This window comes from Benincasa hispida, chromosome 12, assembly GCF_009727055.1.
Source record: "Benincasa hispida cultivar B227 chromosome 12, ASM972705v1, whole genome shotgun sequence".
NCBI classification, from domain to species: domain Eukaryota; kingdom Viridiplantae; phylum Streptophyta; class Magnoliopsida; order Cucurbitales; family Cucurbitaceae; genus Benincasa; species Benincasa hispida.
The window spans coordinates 57,427,611-57,447,696 of NC_052360.1; the positions used below are offsets into that span (position 1 = coordinate 57,427,611).

General features: G+C 33.0%; 3 protein-coding genes across 4 annotated transcripts; all 3 read right to left on the reverse strand.

The window, feature by feature from the left end:
- Nucleotides 1–48: 48 nt before the first annotated feature.
- Nucleotides 49–2,357, reverse strand: LOC120068533 (pentatricopeptide repeat-containing protein At5g19020, mitochondrial). The gene has a single exon (XM_039020341.1). The coding sequence runs from the start codon at nucleotides 2,271–2,273 to the stop codon at nucleotides 177–179; it is 2,097 nt and encodes a 698-aa protein (XP_038876269.1). The 5' UTR covers nucleotides 2,274–2,357; the 3' UTR covers nucleotides 49–176.
- A 4,535-nt stretch (nucleotides 2,358–6,892) lies between these two features.
- On the reverse strand, nucleotides 6,893–11,192 carry LOC120068534 (uncharacterized protein At5g19025-like). Of its 2 annotated transcripts, XM_039020342.1 has the most exons (3): nucleotides 10,348–11,190; nucleotides 9,011–9,072; nucleotides 6,893–7,218 (listed from the first exon to the last, which is right to left on the reverse strand). In XM_039020342.1, exons 1-2 carry the CDS (start codon nucleotides 10,974–10,976, stop codon nucleotides 9,021–9,023), a joined length of 681 nt encoding a protein of 226 aa, XP_038876270.1. In that variant the 5' UTR covers nucleotides 10,977–11,190; the 3' UTR covers nucleotides 6,893–7,218; nucleotides 9,011–9,020. The 2 variants fall into 2 exon arrangements, with proteins under 2 accessions (XP_038876270.1, XP_038876271.1); XM_039020343.1 differs by lacking the exon at nucleotides 9,011–9,072 and having other exon boundaries at nucleotides 10,348–11,192.
- Nucleotides 11,193–14,327: 3,135 nt separating this feature from the next.
- On the reverse strand, nucleotides 14,328–19,798 carry LOC120092553 (serine incorporator 3). Its single transcript, XM_039050673.1, has 6 exons — nucleotides 19,527–19,798; nucleotides 18,031–18,264; nucleotides 16,740–16,851; nucleotides 16,473–16,647; nucleotides 15,836–16,076; nucleotides 14,328–14,846 (listed from the first exon to the last, which is right to left on the reverse strand). Exons 1-6 carry the CDS (start codon nucleotides 19,699–19,701, stop codon nucleotides 14,548–14,550), a joined length of 1,236 nt encoding a protein of 411 aa, XP_038906601.1. The 5' UTR covers nucleotides 19,702–19,798; the 3' UTR covers nucleotides 14,328–14,547.
- Between the last annotated feature and the right edge of the window lie 288 nt (nucleotides 19,799–20,086).

The following is a 20,086-nucleotide window of genomic DNA, read 5'->3' on the forward strand; positions in this document are numbered from 1 at the left end:
CAGGGGGAAGAGTGAACCCTCTCCCAAGAGAGCTTAATTACAAAAGAATTGATAAAAGCTGAAAATTATCAGAAAAAAATAGTCAGTTACATTCAGTGTTAAAGACAAATGCAATACAACTTAAAAGGGTTAGTTGACAAAAGTTTTCATATGGTTTTTTCCTTGCTTATAATTCTTCATACAATACCACTGCACCCAGGTGATCTTATCACCTTTTGACTTTGCATTGCTTTTCTAACCAAGGCTGCATCCTCCCATAACCCTGCATCAGCATATAAGTTGGACAGGAGGACTCGACCTGGCCCGTGAGATGGTTCCAATCTAGCCAAACTCTCTGCAGCTCTTTCGCCTATTTCGACTTCCCCATGTGTTCTACATGCTGCCAATAATGTACCCCATATCACAACATCTGCCTTCATTGGCATGGTTCTTATAATTTCCTCCGCTTCCCTTAACCGCCCGACCCTGCCTAACAGATCTACCAGACATCCATAATGCTTAATGTTTGGTTCTATGCCATGTACTGTCTTCATGCTCCAGAAGCATCTCTCCCCGAGCTCGACTAATCCAGCATGGCAACAAGCACCGAGAACCCCAAGAAATGTGATTGAGTTGAGCTTGATACTCATTCTTTGCAAGTTGGAAAATATTTTGATAGATAAATTTGCATGCCCGTGCATTGCCAATCCACATATGATGGCGTTCCATGGTGAGACTGTGGAGGCCTTGTCTCTGATCTGATGGAACACATCCAAAGCAGTGTTGATACTTCCACATTTGGCATACATGTCAATGATAGCAGCACTCAAATTATCGTTAAGAGGAATGGCTTTGTTGCAAACATACTCATGGGCCCATCTTCCTTCTTGTAGTTGACCTAAAGCTGCAATAGCAGAGAAAACGCTAGACATGGTGATCTCGTTAGGCTCGACTTCACTAACAACCATTCTATGGAAAAGCTCTAAAGCCACATCAGGCAACTCATTCTGTGCATAACCAGAAATCATGGTGCTCCATGAAAAAACATCTTTTTTAGGCATCATATCAAATATTTGCCTTGCTTGATCAATCATTCTGTTCTTTGTGAAGCCCACAATAAGGGCATTTGAAGATGCGAGATGACTCTTATCACTCATCTGATATTGCAAATAAGCAAGATCAATCCTTCCACAAGCTGCATAGAAACTAATAATAGTTGCTTGTATGAAATCATAACAAACAAAACCATTTTTTACCATCAGAGAATGGAACTGCCTGCCCTCATCAATTGAAACTGACTGCCCACAAGCAGAAAGCAAATCAACAATCATCACTTCATTGGGATGCATATCACTCTTTCTCATTGAAGAATACATCAACAAAGCTTCCCTTAACTGTTTCCCTTGCACAAACCCATCAATCATTGTAGCCCAAGAAATCACATCTCTTTCTGGAATCCTGTCAAACAACTCTCTTGCTTGATCAAGAAGACCTGATTTCACATACCCTTTTAACATCACATTCCATGAAACAGTATTACGCACCGGCATCTCACTGAATAATCTCCTAGCATCCTTTAAACTTGAACGAACACAATACATGTGCAACAAATTTGTCGAAATAAGAACAAGATCAAAGAAATGTAACTTTATTACCAATGCATGGAGCATCCGGCAGTTCCACATATCACCAATATGTGAACATGCTGACATAACACTTGCCATTGTCACTTCATTTGGGGCCACACCTGCAGACCTCATATCCTTAAAAACCTCAATTGCTTCCCTCCAACAATCATTCTGTGCCAAACCCAAAATCATGGTGGTGTAAGAGACGCAGCCTCTTTCAGGCATTTTATCGAACAACTGGCGTGCATTCTCCAATTGGCGAAGTTTTACATACCCAGATATCATAATGTTACAAGATACAGAATCCAAGACAGAACACGAATCAAACAGCAATCTAGCATCGGAAAGAAGTCCACATTTGACATACATATTAATCAAGCTATTAAGGATGAAAGTATTGGAGTTAAACCCAGATTTGAGGACGATTACATGGATTTGTTGCCCTGGAAAAATGGCTGAACTGGATGCGCAGTACTTCAAGGTTGAGACCAAGGATAGCTCGTAATCCAGGCAGTTGCTTGAAGGTCTGCCATTGAGGAATGAGGAAAGATTCCGGAGAGGGCGTGGAGAAGATCCGATTGTGGAGAAGGCGGAGACCCATTTGGGATAAAGAGGAATCGTAATACGTCGAGGGAAGAAGAATTTGGGTATCGAAGAAACGAGCATGAGACGAAATCATCTAAATATTACTCAAAATGTTGGGTTTAAATCCCCATCTAGCAGTCGGTTGAAATCGAGTCAAGAGATTGTAGTGTGACAATTAAAATATTATTAATTTTTAAATTTGAATTATGCTGACTTGTTTTCTTAAAAAAATTAATGACCCCAAAATTATACCATGTTTTTTCAATTACTTACATTAAAAATGTGAATGCTTTTAAAATTATTTAAGTTTGTATAACTTTTTTACTCCAATTAATGAAATCCTAATTTTATAATTCATATCATAGTTTAATTTGTTTATATAATATGATTAATTAATGTCAGTGAAAGCTTAAACAAATCTTATCTAAAAAATCAAGCAAAGAATATACATATATAATTAAAAATGATAATTTTTTAAAAATAAATATAAGGATATAAAAGGAGCAAGTTAATTTTTATTTCAAAGATCTTTTTAATTTTTATTTTAAAGATCTTTTTGTTTTTCTAAAAATAGATTTTGAAGGTTTTATATGTTAAAATCATACCAAAGAAAATATATTTTTTTAAAACGACCAAATCCCATGATCATTAAAGATTTGTTTACCAACAATTTTAATATTGCGTTATTTAAAATGTAAATGGGATACTTCATTTATAATATAATTATTAAAGTAATCAATGGTTTTTTCTTTTGCAAATCTGATTAAGAATTATTTATGTCAATTTTAATGCTCGGAAGATTTTTTTTTTTTTTTTAAAAAAAAAATTTCTAAAAGCATATAAAGCCATTGTAATTAAATATAAAAATCATATAAATCTATTGCATTTGAAACCATGGAGAGGAAGAATTCCTAAATCAAATCCGTCCGTAGTCCAAAAAGCAAAACACTAATTTAACATAAAAGATTTCTAAAAAAAACATAAAAAACGAAACTAACCGTTAATCATTTGGCTACCATGGTACTTGAGTTTCTTCATATTTCCTTTTAGAGATTTTTAAGCTTAGGGTGAGAGATATTTGAAGAGGATCTCATTTCTCTTCCAATCGACTCCTTATATTATGATGATTCATGATATACGTTTATTTACTTATGAGATATCTTGTCAAATAAAAACTGTTTGAAACGAAGAGTATATGTATGGACAAAATGGTCATTATAAAAAAATGTAAGGGCAAAAAGGAAACATAAAAATTCTCCCCCTTTTATTCTCATTTATATTTATATATAGTATAGATGTATATTAAAAATTGAATGGGGAAGAGGGCTGAAAATATAAGGAAATGTTTGGTAGAGAATTTGAAAATGAAAATTTGAAAGCAAGGGATTCAATAAAAACATGGTTGTATTTCATGTTTTCATATATGTGTTTAGTATAAGATTCAGAAATTTGATTCTAATTTAAGGACTCGTTTGGTAACTATTTGGTTTTTTGTTTTTGAAAATTTAAGTCTATTTCATTCATATTTCTTACAATAATTTACTCATTTTTTAAGGACAATAGTTGAATTTTTGGCCAAATTCCAAAAACGAAAACAACTTTTTGAAAGCTACTTTTTTTTAGCTCTCAAAATTTGGCTTGGTTTTTAAACCATTGGTGAAAATAGATAATAAAAGAAAAAAAATTGAAGTTGGAAGTATTTTCCATAGACTTAATTTTAAAAAAACAGAAACAAAAAACAAAATGGTTTTCAAACGGGCCTAAACAATTGTTTAAAGTGTGTTTCTATATATATATATATTAATAAATCATAACAATAATTGTAGTTACCCATTAATATTTAATTGACAATAAACTATTATTAATTTATTTATGGATATAATTTATGTTAAAAACATTTATATAATTATTATTTTGTAATATTATATAATTTATAATATATTACATGATACATATTATATTTTTTTACAAAATGAACCGAGTTTATAACATGACATATTGTATTTCTAATTTTTTTTTTTTATCTTTATTTAATATGATTATGCATTTTAAAATATAAATTCAAAATCTTGATACAATGAACACATAAAAATGTTGTTTTCAGACTTTGCACTACATAATGTCTGCCAAACACATATTTGCAACTGTGTGAATTTGAAAATATAAAATAGAATATGCATTCTCTACCAAACAAGTCATAAATGGACCCGGGCTTTTATTGAAAATAATAGCCTATTAGGTTTTTTGTAACGTCAGGATTCGAAATCTAGATTCGGTATATGATGGCCCCGACATTCCCCTGTAACCAACCCAGGTCTCACCCAACATAAGATTGCTCTAAACTAAACACACTTAACTATGAAATTTTTATGATTGAGCCACCGAAAAGGAAAGTGTATCTTATTGGTATAGGTAGTGACTTTCAACTTTTTAAACCTTTCTTAATCATACCTTCATATTCTCAGCATCTGTCTCATTTAGATGTGATCTCAGTTCATTCATATCCCCTCTTAAACTTGGGATGTTACAACTTTTCAGGTAAAAAATATGAAAGTCTAGATAATTGTGTAATTGATCCTATTTATACTATATGTGTAGAAAATCTTCTTTAAATTGGCACATCCAAAGTTCCAAACCAACCATCATCAATTTTTTGGGTCTTTTTTGTTGGAATACCAATCGGATGAATACCATGACTATTATTTGGTAAGTAATCTTTCAAATTGATTTGGAGATATTGTAATAGGAAAATCGAAAAGAGTCCGTGACAAGGAGAGAATCAGAGATTGAACTGAGATTTGAATTAAGAACAATATAAAATAATAATCAATCTTGATTTTTGTTGTAATAAGAATATTTCCACCTTTCACAAATAACACTCAAAGGAGTACTATTTGTGAAAGGTGGAAAACTCTGAGTGTTATTTGTGTCAGTTACCCTCAAAAAATAGGATGTAGAGTGAGAATAAAAAATTTAAAAACGAATATTTGCTAAAGCTAGAAAAAGTTTTTTTTTTTTTTCGAAAAATGTTTGAGAATAGGGAAAAAAACATATTTTGACAAAGTAAAATATCATTTTGGCTCAATATTTTAGGTTACATGTACAAAATACCCAATTAGATCTCTCAATTAATAGGTACATCAAATTTGTTGGCCTTTTATATTTATATCTACGAGTAAAGTCAAGTCCATAAGAAATCCACGCGATAATGATCACGCACGAGATCCGAAGGCCAACAAATATAATTAGTTAAAAACATGTATTTTTAAACCTAGCCAAGAATTATCTACGAGACTTCTTCCATCCAGCACCCTTCTTGATTGCTTGATTAGTGTTGCATGGGCTACAATGTTTATCGATTATGTAATTAAATAATAAGAAAGTAATATTAAACAAATGTTGTCGTAATACAAATCTTTCATATGATGATAGTGGAAATCAAACCCACATTGTTAGCTTGAAAGACTAGGAGTAATAGTTGGCGTTGATTTATCATTTTCAAGGTCTCTATTGACTATTTATCTCCTCCTCGACGGTTTAAAATATTACATCATCGAGTAAAAAGTTAGATCTTTGAATCTCATCCCCATTTTTTTTATGAAAACCTTAAAAGTTTCATTAATACATTAAATAAATGCTCACAATGATCGTATATGAATGAAAACTATTTATCTAGAACCTATCACCTCCCTCTTTCATTAGGCCTCTTTCCTCTATTATAATATATGACCACCTAACACTTCCTCAATTTTTTAAAGTTATTTTGAGTTGAAAAAGAACCAATTTGAAAACAACTCATATTGATATCCTCATTTTTTTCCATTCAATACTCTATAAATTTGGTAGTACACATGATTTTTTGCTTTTTCTTCCCAATGATTGTCTCTCTTTTTGTATATCAAATCCAAGTATATTAATTCATATTCAACTACTAACGTACAACCTTTAAGTTCTAAGATCACGTTTTGTGTATCAAATCCAAGTTATTCCATTATTCTCCTTTCTTGTTTGTTTTGTTTTGTTTTGTTTTGTTTTTTTTTTTTGAAAACTTCTTGTTATATACTATATAACTTGATTGGAGGAGGTAGTTTTAGGAGAGAAGAAACAGAAGAAAGAGGTAAAAAGGGGTGTAGAGAATCGGTTTTTATCCATATGTTGACAATAAGAGATTTTTTTTTTAAGGTTTAAATTGCCATTGCCAATATTGCTCCAACCCTCTGGGATATTAGACTTAAAAAATCAGGTGAAACTATAAAATATACCTTTTAATACTCAGAACGGGTTCCTTTTCACTTACCTGAATTAAAAAATAAAAATAATAATAAAAAAAATTCTACACAAAAACAAGAAGACATTCATTGATGTCTGATGGCTCATTAACCTTCAACTATAACTTAATTCAAAATTCGGCCTATTTGGATTGATTTGAGAAAAAATGTTTTTCAAAAAATTCATTTTTATTTAAACACTTTTGATAACAACTGATCATATATTTGAAAAGTTATTTTGAATGATTGCCAAACACTCATATTTCTCTCAAAATGACTTATTTTTTAAATTAAACACTTGAAAATGTATTCCAGATACACCTTAAATAGATCCAAATAGATCTAACGAAAGCAAATATAATAGATCCAACGAAAGCAAATATAAGGGGAAAATTTCCCAGAAGTTAAAGATCCTATCGCACTAACAAGATGGACCAGGAGACATAATTATCATTGTCTATCATTTTATTTGCAGTTTGGTATATATTTTTCCATTTCCATTTCCATGGAGGAGGAAGAATCTCCCAGGATAATGCAGGGATGGGGGAAGCCTGTTTCTGACAATGAATATCACTGTGTAGTATTTTCTTATAGAAGAAAGCTCTAATCATCCATATGTTTCAGAAAGAGCATCTAAAATTAAAGTAAAATGATGGGAAGAGATGGTAAGTTATCTGGAAGGTCTGCTCGACAACGAAGTCACCATCTACAATCAGTGATGGTCTCCTCCCCCATCAAGACCCAGTGTAGCCAGAGCCCTGCAAAAAATGGCAGCATTTGAAGATTACAAATATGATCTAAAACTAAAGTAAGTCTGCTGCAAGGTTACAAGGTCATAGATGTGAATGAGTAATGAAATCTCTGCTGCAAATTGCAATTGTAACGATTGAAACAGAGAGTGCAATATGAAGATGGTCTTCATAGTGAATGTAAGATGTGTTATACAGCTTCCACAGTTCATCAGAAATTGAAATTCAAAACCTTTCCAAGAACTAAATGTTAGACACACTCCACAACAGTTTGACAATCTTACTTTCAAGGATTGAAAATTTTGGTTCTGTTCTTAATAGGTTTCAAATCTGCCGAAATCATCCCTATAAGTATATATCATCAGGTGGTGACAATTTTTAAGGAAGCGGTTTCTAAAATCTGCCAACTAACACAACAAAGATGTTTGAAGTTTAGAATGGTTGACTTCAAGAACAAAAGAAACCCCTGTTATTTACTTTCTGAAACCAAGAACTTGAAGGTCATTAAACTTCACACGGAAATTGATTTGGGTTCAGGTTTAATATAGCTCAATGTGAGCTTGATGTAAAGACTGGGCAAAAAAGCTGAGATGAACGTGACACTATAATCTACAGCCAACGGATATGTTTGTTCACTACTCGGTAGTAAGTAGCGTGCAATGAAACGGGATGCATTGAATTCCCAACGCATTCGCCCTCATGGGGTAAACAGGATATTAGGACAAAACTATCAATCCAAGATCCTGCAAGTAAATTACAATGTTCATGCTTCCACATCTTTTATGAAGCTGAAACCAGTGAAGTAAAATAGGATGAAGATCATGTCACTTGTAAAATATCCAAAATACAGCCACATAATTAGATGGTCTTAATTAGGTTTCCAGGAAAGAAAGGCTACATGCAATAACGGCGATTAAAAATGCTATGAGACAATACATGACAAGACTTGATTATGCATTTTTATAAAAAAGTTAACCAAGTATATGCTTTTCATTGAAAAACGTCCAATGGATCTCAGACGATAACTCATTTTGAACAGACTCGTAACAACCAATGAATAGGGTTCTAGTTGTTTTGTGCAAGAGGTTGATTATTTGGTAACATATAGATGAAAGAAATTCAACCTTCTTATGGTTTTTGCCGAAACAAAATTAAGTTCCTCAGGTTCCATTAGCTTTTGGAAGTCTGGGTAGCGTGGAGGTTTGAAGGCAACACTAAAGTTTTGTGGAACTGTGCGGTAGGAGAAATTGGAAGGAAAAAGGGTTTCATTGGGAAATTTTTGCGGTAATGTACGGCTAACTTCCTCATGGTGGTGCTTTCACAAAGTTCTTTTCTAATTAGAGCCTCTCCATAATTTTTTGCAATTGAAGACTCTCCTTTTATGGTCCTTTTGGGAGAGAGTTTTCTCTACCCAGCCCCTAGGCTGTTCTCTTGGGTTCTTTTAGTTATGATGATGTTCAAGTTCCTTTCCTCTTCTTCTTCTTCCTTTTTTTTTTTTTTTTTTTTTTTATTTTATTTTAAATGAAAGTTATTTAAGAGATAAAGATATAACATATTCTCCCAGATATAGGACCAGAATACATCATATACCAATGTCAGGGTTCATTAAAACAATCAAATATGCCCTGTTAGGTAAATCATGACTGAATTTTTTTTTTAAAAAAAAAAATTGGGTAAAGTTAGCAACATTAGGTAAATTGAGCACATACTAGAGCTGAACACCATGCATACAATAAAATTTAATTACTTAGAAGCTAGGAGAACAGAACATCAGTGCTTCAAACCTAGTTTAATTGCTCACCAGAAACCAATTACTTGGGGTATGTTAACCGAGCCCCTGAAACTTGCTTGCATAGCTTCCCACTGAAAAATAAATTAACTAACTTGAAGAGTGGACTCAAGAATGAAGCGAATTTACATCATGTAAAACGGCTAAAAAAAAAGGAGTAAACCCTTCAGTAGATCAAAACATGAAACAAGGTGCTAAATAATATTAATAATAAATGACAAAGAAGAGATACACACAAGGGAAACAAACGAGAAGAAAAAAAACTCGCCATGATTAGTCGTCTTCTTCCTTCTTCTTTTCTGGTGGTAATTTTAGATTCTTAATCTTAATGAATATAAAACCTATCCAAAGAATTTTAATAATAAATGACAACTGCACCAGGATGAACAAGTTACAACGTAAGTTTACATAAACTCTACATCATGACACACAAAGCGAATTCATCATCTTCAATGGATGTCATAAATGGCGAAAAGAGACGATAGTATGAATTACCAAATGAGAACGGTATGAATTTATATATGAGCTCAGAAATAAAACAGAACAAGTAAAGACTAATTAAAATCTAAATCAATACAATCCAGACCTTCAAATCCCTATCATTACCAACATCGACGACATTATTCAGAGTTCAGCATCTATACTTTTCAACAAGAAAAGTGTAAATGATCGAATTTTGAGCATCTAACTCGAGTTTTTGGTCTTGAGGAATTGGTTATAATTCCATGAAGAAAGGAGTAAATGTACAAGAAAAGAAACAGCATCAACTATGAGTCCAAGATGCAAGTATAGCTGCAGAATTAGTTTCTTTTAACAATTAGTCCAGAACTTCAATCTATGTGCAGGACCTATGATGGACTCTGCAAGTACTTATACCTGATTTCTGTCAGCACTCAGCAGGTGTTGATCTAATCAACTTATTACTATTTTTCTTTTTTGAAAAATCAATATCCAATAGGGAACATGATAGATTTTGATTTAACAAACTGAAATAAGATAGTCTTCCTCTACCGTAATCCCACCTCCCATAAAATTGTTAATAAAGATTATCTAATAACCGCAATGTTAGACAGGGGAAGAAATTTATTCTCAATTCCGAACTAAGTTGGATACTACAGTTCATAAAATGTTTCATAGATGCCACCGGGACTTGAACAAATGATATCTAAATCCAGATACACCCTTTTCCTTCATCATTATCTTTTTAGTTTTGGGGTTTTGCTAGGGAGAAGGAGATCGTGATAATTTCAGCAGAGCAATACCCAATTCCAGAATTAAGAACAGAGAGCGAAAGAGCTCAAGCCATTGAATGATTAGAGCAAAAAAAAACAAATAAAAAACGAACTCACTTCTTATGCCGCCGCCCGCGCTTAGTCCCCCAGCCTTCAAGCTTCGCGATGGGGCAGCCACAGCGTGCCCGGAAGAGCAGAACAGCTCGGCCATTAGGTGGTGCCATCTTCCTCAGCTCAGACCTCAAGCACTCATAATCCGGGTTGGCCTCACTACCTCCCTTCCACGGCAATTTATCAATCTCCTTCGACCCACTCTTCACACACTCCTCCGTTTGCAATTGCAGATCAAACTCCATAGCTTTTTTCAACCCTTTACATCCCGGCTTAGCACATTTCCTCGATCTAGCGCCACAACAAATCTCAAACACACCAATAGTCACACAAAAGAACAACAAAAACGCAGCAATAAACGGAAACGGAAATTGAGGAAGCTGCGGGGCGGAATGCGACAAGAGAATCGACAAAGAGTTGAAAATGTAAGAGAAATATGACGTTACAAGAAAGGTACCAGAAAATAGAACGAGAATGAGGATAAGAAGGTCGAGGGTTGCCGATGGTGAGTGTTTACAGAGAAAAGAATTGCTAGGGCTAGGGTTTGTTGAAGTTTTGGATTTGGAAATTGACGACGATGAAGTGAGAATTGAGGACGGAGGCATGGCGGTGGTCGGAACCAGAAGATTGCGCATGTTATAGAGAGAGCCCAGTGGGAGCTTCGCAATAATGGAGTTCAAAATTAGGGCAAAATTAGGGATCTGACAGTAAAAATGGGATTTGAGAGAAAGGAAGATTGATGATGAAGAAGAAGAAGAAGAATGGCGCACGTTAGCAAAGTGGTGGTGACGGACCGGCGATTGTGAGCCGTCTGATTGAGGATCTCACACGCGCCACGGACGAGAGTGGCTAAGAAAACACAACATATTATATATTTATAATTTTTCAGATTCTTTTTTTTTTAATAAAAAATTAATTTAATTGTTTTTCCGTTTAAAAGTTGATGAAATTAAGTTTAAAATGACGGTTGAGTTTACGAGCATTCACGTGATTAGCAAATTAATTAATGATTCTTTAAAAAGAGAGTTAATGTAAATGAGGAAAGATATTTATTTGTATTTTAAAAAAGTAATGGTGTTTATGGATAACCTTTTTAACTTCTTGAGAAACCGGTTGTTTGGTTATCATAATTCCATTTGTGACTTTTTTTTTACCAAAGTAATGGACCATTCGTATGGGTTAGCAACTAAGAGATCAGTAGGTTAGACATTTATCTCAATTTTGAAGATTTAATAGTTCGATCTCTCTATACAAAAGAAAAAATCCGTTTGAGTTAAAAAAGTATACGAAGATGGCATGACTTAGATGATGATTGAGCTTGTTGATTTACAAAATTTTCCCCCTCTCAATGTTGCCCTCACCACTCCTCCCTGATCATTGTCGCACATTCCCAATATGAAAAGAAGAAGGCTAAATAGAAGGAAGTTGTCTCTCTTGAGATTTGAACTACAAGAGGGAGCTCGATGCCCCTTTACGTTCATGACGTTTTCCTTTTCGTTCAAGTTTGAACAGGATAAATTCTCATTCCATTCAGATATGAAAAGAGGAAGAAGCTTCTACTTAATTATCACTTACATTTTTATATCAATCAATGCGATATTGGGGGTTGTTTTGATAATTCTCCAGAAATATTTGAAGGCCGCAAAACTGTATTAACAACGAAGTCCAAACTTTTGCTAATGATATTCGAGCATTTCATCAAAGAGACATTGTTTTAAACTTCACTTTTTGTCCATGGAACTATAATGATATTGCTTACATTCTTGCGTGTAATGCACTACGGACCAACATCTTTGGTGTATAGCTTAAAAACCACCCCATGAATCGATATTGCTATGTCTAGTGAATTGATATCTCTTTAGTTTTTTTGTTCTTATTCATATTACTAAAAAAATGCAACATTTGACATGGACGATCGATCTGGCATCGACATGGACGAGCGACGACGAAATACATTAAGAAAAAGGAGGAAGACGACGGCAATAGTGAAGCTTGCCAATAAAAGGAGGACAAAGAGGTAAGGAAGATGAAGAGAAAGTGGGAGGGATAATTAAACTATATTTAAACTAAAATAATTACGAATGATGGTTAAAGATGTATTTTCATTTTGGTTGTCTTTAAATTATTTTTTTCTTAATTTTAGTAAATTTAATTGGTAAAAAGTTGCATAAAATTCCGCCACCACCTCCAAATCCTAACAAATAAAGAACTTCTTCGTACCCACCCATCAAGGAAGATAATGTAATTTTAATCCAACTGAATTGTTACATCGACTTACCAAGGTAACCCAAAATTTCAAAATATCTAACATGAATATGTATCTTTAAAATCACTTCAAAATATATTTTTAACCGATTAAAATTAATTTAATTTTATAATTATAAATATAATTTTCATATCATCAAAATAAATTTTGGAGAATAAAAACATTCTTTAGAACAATTTTAAAAACAAAAAAAAAAGAGATTTTAACCGTTTTAAAATCACTCCAAAACATGCACCAATATTGCCTCACAATTCTAACATAATTTCAAACCAACAAAAATGGAAGAACTTTATTTATTTAATTTTATATTTTCTATTCTCACCTAAGAGAGTTAGTGAGTTGGATTTAGTTGGGTTGAAGGATTTTTTTAAACCCAACCCAATTGTTTGGTTTGTTAATTTCTTCAATTCAAATAGTCCTTATTAAAAAATGAACCCAACTCAGTTGAGTTGGGTTCGGTTAATCACGTTATTTATTTAAATTTATGTTCTAAAAAGAAGATATTAATACAAAAATATCTGATTTAATTATTTTCATATATTGAATTAAGATTTAAACATAATTTCCAAAGTGCTAAAGAAATTATTTTTAGAGTTATTGGAGAATAAACTATAAAAAAAAATGTATGTATATATAATTGTATCATAAGTTATATATATATATATATTTTAAAGTTAATAATAAGTTCGGATTGATTTGGGTTATTATAGGTGAATCCATGAACCAATCCAACCCACCTAATCCAACCAAAATGAGTTGATCCAATCCAAACCACATAAGTTGGATTGAGTTGAACGAATATTTCGGATTATCAGATTTTTTGAATATCTCTATTTTCAACCACCCAACAAGTGGCAAATACAACAAAAGATGTTTTTTTTAATCTAAAATAAAAGATAGATAAATAAAGCAAAAGGTGAAAGAGAAAGCTTATCCACTTAGATATTATAAAATAATATTACTTTGGCACGGAACATGCAAGACTCTTTTTCTTTTTAAATAAAATAAAATAGTGATTACTATTATTATTTTAGCATCTAGATGCCAAAACAAACAAAATTTGAAGCAATTTAAAGATGCCCACAAGTTCAAAACAGAAATTACAAACAAAAACTTAACACTAACACAACTATGTAGGTCATTTTCCTTCCCACTAGGAGTTCATCAGTTGAATTTGATTGGGTTGAAAAACTTTTTAAACCCAACCCAATTATTTGGATTGTAAATTTCTTTAAAACCCTTATTAAAAAATAAACTTAAACAAACCCAACCATAAAAAATATTTAGGTTGGATTGGTTTTATTTAAAATTTTATTCTAAAAAAAAGTAAAATGTTAATACGTAAAATTTTGATTTAATTATTTTTATATATTGAATTAAGATTAACAACTCAATTTTAATTTGTATAATTAAAAGTTTCTTTTCAAAATGCTAAAATAACTATTTTTATGAGTTTTTTTAGGGAAAAAAAACAACGAAATTAAATAAAATTAAAATTAATATATGTATATATAATTGTATTATATGTAAAAAAAAAAATTATATTTTAAAGTTAATAATAAGTTCGGGTTGGTTCTAGCTGGTTTGGATTATTTTAGATAAACCCATGAACCGAACCAACCCAACCCAACCCATAAAATTTTCATTTATTTGAACCCAACCCAACCCAAATGAATTGATAACCAAACTTAAACCACACGAGTTGGGTTGAGTTGATCGATTTTTTAAATCATCGAGTTTTTTTTGAGCACCCTTCCAACTCTAGAATAATTTTTTAGGGTCCTCTACATAGAAATTAAGATTCAACTATACAACACTCTTTTTATATACCTTTTTTTCCCCATAGAGATTTAGGTTGATGTTTTTCCTGTTGCTAGCAATTTATGTTATAGAAACATATACTAGTATGCCAAACATTTACTCAGAATGAAATGACAAACCTAAAAGAACTCACGATCAGGGAAAAGGAGAGGGGCGACGAGTGACCAAATATATAGACCAGCAGTGACCCACTCTGTGCAAATACGTACCCAAACCGATGTCCAGCCGACGTCTATGAGGTCCGAGCTCTCGTTCAGGCTAGTCCAGCCTGAAAGAAGCATGGCTGAGTACATGCTTGCAAGAGCAAATATCAGGTGGAAGAATGTATAGGAGTAACTGACAGGCTGTCCCTCTCCCTCAGTTTTTTTGTTCTTTCCATCCTCCAAATCTTCTGCTTCAAGAAGAGGTTTACTCCCACCTGACCAAACAATGAGACATTAGATGCCAATAATGCAGCACCCTTTTTTTCCCTTTAAAAAGATTAAGAGTTCAAAATATTCTCATCACCTTTCCTGTTTGTCATTGGTGAGGAAATTTATGTGAGCAGAAGAAATACAATATTCTACTTTAATGGATAGGAAATGGTGCAAGTTGGACAAATAAATAATTGGAAAAATATCAATTTATACCTTTCAATTTCAACCCATCAATTGAAACTCTAAACTAATAATTATATCCATTTAAACCTTGGACTTTAATTAGTATATCAATTTAAACCCTTAATTACATTCTATTTGGAAAAACAAAATTTACATAAGCAAATCCATTTAGATTCTCAATTAAGATTTTCTTTGAACATTGTCTATACATCAATTCCAATTGTCCATTTTGTTATTCCGACGTTTGAAGAAGCCAACACAAGGGTAAGAATTAAATGCATTGATGATTTTCAAATATAATCCTAATTAAGGTTGTAAATTGATTCACATATAATAATTTAGAAGTTTAATTGAAAAATTAAACGTCTCGTACGATATTTTTCAAGCTAAATCTGAAAGAAGGTGTAAATTGATACACTAATGAAAATTCAAGGTTTAAATTGATACAATTCTAAAGTTTAAGGTGTAAATTTAAATTTTCCCTAATTCATTTGTAAGTATATGATATTACAAAATGTCAGTCCTCTTCCTTACAATTCTCAATTTGTATTAAATTATTTAACTCCATTTGATAGCGGTCGAATTTTAAAAATAAAAGCAAGTCTTTTAAAACTATTTTTTTTTAGCTCTAAGACCTTGGCTTGGCTTTTTAAGACATTGTTACAAAATAAAAAATTTATCCGTAGAAACTGTTTATAAGTTTAATTCTCAAAAACAATAAATAAATAAATAATCAAATGGTTATCGAAAAGAACTTTAAGAATGGAGGTCGTGGGGTGTTTTCCAAGTTTAGTTTAGGTTTACTCACCTGCCCTCGGTGAAGATGGTGGAGAAAGAAATGTTGTTGAAGATCCAGCACGAAGAGCAGAATAAATAACGGAGACGACTGTAGTGAGCAATCCAAGGACAAGGGTGCCAACGGAGACTGCTTTAGATTTTGTATGAAGACCATTGCATACGTAATCACGTGGTTCACTAGAGAGACCAGTATAGCACACGTATGCGCAATAAACTGATATCACAGAAGCAGGCAATAAACTTCCATTTACCTGTTTAACATAACCAGCCACATTAATCACATCCCAAGGTTTTCTTTTTCATTTTTTCATAACAAAAATTAATAATAATCTCATGAAGGCATGGAAAGAGAATACAATTGCTTGACTTGCTATTTCATGCTTATCACTTATTACTAGGGAAAAAAGTGTTTTTCTCGAGCATTTCCCACCTTTGACAATTGGCATTTTATTTTCTGTTTCAACTATCTCAGTCTACTTATTAATGGTGCATAAACTACTTGAACAGAATTTCAATTCAATGTCACAGCTGAAATTCATAAAATGCAGAACAGGAAGTGCACAGGAATGGATATATGATCATCGATACAACAAGAAGTTATGTCCAATATGCATTATAAAATAATAACAACATAAAGTAATCCTCACCGCTGGGTGCAAAGCAATTACTGCAAATACAAATGCAAGAATCATAGTCATGACAAGGAAGAAGACATTGAGGCCACAGTCATGGCCTGATGGATTGAACCAGATAAACAAAAGTCCCGAGAAAGTGAATGTTGCAAGGTAGCAACCAATTGATACCACAAGGAGAGCAATATACCTGTCAAAAAATAGATAATCAGAAACCAAACAAGAGTTGGGCGCAAAAATGGTATTATCCTAGGGAAGGCAGCAAGTAAGACTTGAACTGACCATTTCTGTTCATCCTTCTCGACCCAGGAATCATTCCAGGAGTGTGTAAAGTCAAGTAAGAGAACCACTTGGACCAATAAAAACAACCCAGCCCCAAATATGGATAGAACTCCTGCCAATACGAGAAGTTTACACAAATACACCAACTCCAATTAATTTTCCTTTTTAGATGCTAAGAAGCACAAATACGGATACAAGACACGGATACAACATGACACTGACACGGCGGCACGCCATTTCTTTAAAATTTAGGACATGGACACGCCAAAGACAAATATATTAAAACATACCTTTTTTAACATATATATCATTTTTAAACAAGAAGAAAATTTAAAGTTAATGAGTCTATTTATTTCTATGCTTAAAAAATTAATTCGATTTGATATATTTCGCTCTCAAATTTTATTATTTTTGTCATATATGTGTTGACTTAGTATATGTAAGAAAAGTTTGATGCATGTCTACCAAATATTGGTCCTATTTTGGCTTTGTACAACTAGTGTCTAACATATCTATTGCACTAACAAGTTTTTTATATGTGTCCAACAAGTGTCAGAGTGTCCAACACGTGTCAGACACCAACACGCTAGCCAAATTAAAGTGTCCATGCTTCTTAGACTAGCATCAAAGGCAATCACTATAAAATTAACAAAAAATCAAGGTATGATGAAATTCAAGGCAACCACATGAACTATCCTGAGCAAATTAAAGGTCCATAGATTATTGTCAGAAGCATTTTCTAAGGGAAAGTACAGAGGAGATGTCATTATTTTCAACATGAAAAACAGTAGTCTTTTAAGATAACACTAATAAATTGAATTGCTTATTCTTAAAAAACTGGTCAATTCCTAGATAATCATTGATTGTCTTAAAGCATTTGAAAGTACTTGAATTGAATATTTGAAGAGAATTTTTCCAAGGTCTCATCTAGCTGCTTTTGTGGCTTCTAATCTTTTGGAGGTTTTTCTGTAACTATAGTTATCTTTTGATCATTGCCAGCAGTATCCTCTTTTTCTCTCTTTTGGCAACCTCCTTTGGTTCCCCTCCTTTTTTCATTATTACCATATACATATTCAATGAAAAAGTTTCTTGTTTCCCATTGAAGAAATAATTTTCTTCAACAAAAAGGGATTATAGTACTTGATTGAGTAGTAGTTTGAAGCTTTCTTGCCATGAACCTTGTTGCAAGTCAAAATACTTACCTAGGTTTAAAATAACCTTCGATTACCTTGTTTAAAGAAAAGCAAAAGAAATACCAGTTCAGAAAGGAAGAGTACAAGAGACAACTCACCATATATTGAGAAGATAACATTTGGCAGGAAAAACATGAGGACGACAAGCAAAATCCAGATTACCATCTTAGCCATCCATCCTCCATGATGCCAAGCATCACGTCTATCATTTTGGTCTTTTACACCAATCATTATAAGGGCAAATATAGCAAAAAACAGGAAATTTCCTAAGCTCACACGAAGTACTGCCTGCATTTGAAACCATTCCTCTGGTTGCGCCTCAGTTTTTATCCCTATTAGGAAACAAGACAGCATTTATAAATAAAAAGAAAAAATAAAAACGAAGCACTCTTCACCTTTATTATGGAACCAATGACAATTTCCCTTATATAACAAACAACTTCATTAGCCAGTGACTTTGTAACTTAAGGACCACGTTCCAGAAAGTATCATTTCATAAACTTAATAGTCTCAAATAAGGCTTAAAAGTACCACAAAACTTTACACTTCCCCCTAGTGTTTTATTCTCTGAACATGTTAAGAGTGCAAACAAAGTCCCACATTGGTTAGGAGAGGAAGTGATCGTGTGGATGTATAATTAATGACAATTATCTCGATTAATATGAGACCTTTTGGATGGTACCAAAAAGCAATGCCATGCAGGTTATGCCCAACGTGGACAATATTATACCATAGTGGAGATAGGTGGAGGTTCTGTTGTCCTTATCTGAACATTTCACATTGACAAACTCCCTACTATTAGTAATAGGATTTTACAATTACTTTCTATATCTTATAGTATTCATTTTGCTCGTTAATTACAAGGAATTTTAAATACTATTGGTTTTTAAAAGATAAATTTGGAGTGTAAAGTAGTTTTCGAGAGTGAAAACAATGAAAACAATGGTTAATATAACCTCTTTGGATCAACTCTGAAAGCGACTATATTCGTTCCAAGGATTTTAAATTTTCTTTACTAAGATCTTTCTATTCGAACTAATTAGGGGAGTCTACCTATTATTTATTAATTGCCTTTTCCAGAGGTAAACTGACATTCGATCAATTTGGGAGACGACCTTTCATTTTTTTCCTGTTTGAAAGAACCTAAGATTGAGAGATGACTTTCCAAACAAACCAAGATTTCAATCAACTTCCATTTTGACCTATAGAAATCCCAGATACACTCAATAACCGCCCGCCACAATTGGCAAACATAAACTAGCTTCACTTCAGATACAACAATCAGTTCACCGTTACTCAAAAAATCAATAATTCTCCCGATGCAACGAATACCGCATTTGACCAAATTAATACAGCAAAACAACGTAATTCACAATCGACAAGCATACTGCGATCAATTAAAACATGGAGTTAACATAACACACAAATAACACAAAAAATCAAGCTCTCAAATCAACGAAACCACAATCTGTCGTCACAATAATAAAGACACTCGGGCCATTCAGCACAAGAAGCTTAAGAAAAATCGATGATACGAACAAACAATTGAAATCAGGTAGAATAACAAAAAATTCAAGCAAGTGATGAAACTCACATGGCATCTTCTCCATCAGAGGAGCTCCAAACTCTCTGAGAATCCATGAAACGACCAAGGAGACGCCGAAAAGGCCACAGTAGGCAAGTCTAGCGGAGCTTCTCGAGATACCGGCGGCGACGGAGGAGCAGAGACCACATGTGAGAGATGCACAGCACGAAAACAAGCAGGACATTGCTTAGCTCTTGATTGCGAGAATTATGGATGATGTTCTTCTTCTTGTTCTTGTCTTGCAGGGAAGTCTGTTCTTCAGTTTTGCGTGTAATAACGAAACGAAGATTTGCATTTGCATTTGATCGAATTTTGCTTTCGGAAATTTTGCGCGGTAATGGGCTGGGCTTTGGGTTATGGGCTGATTAGTGCAAACGGGATTTATACAGGCCTGTACTCTTGGCCCAATAAGGATAGTGGGCCTTTTCTTTGAGAAATTAGGCCTTGATCTTGATTCAAATATCACTGTTGTTACAAATAGATTCAAATTTACAGTTTTATCTAAAGATTATATTTAAAAACCTAATTTTTGAAGCCTATTTACAAATATACCCCTATTTGCAAGCCAT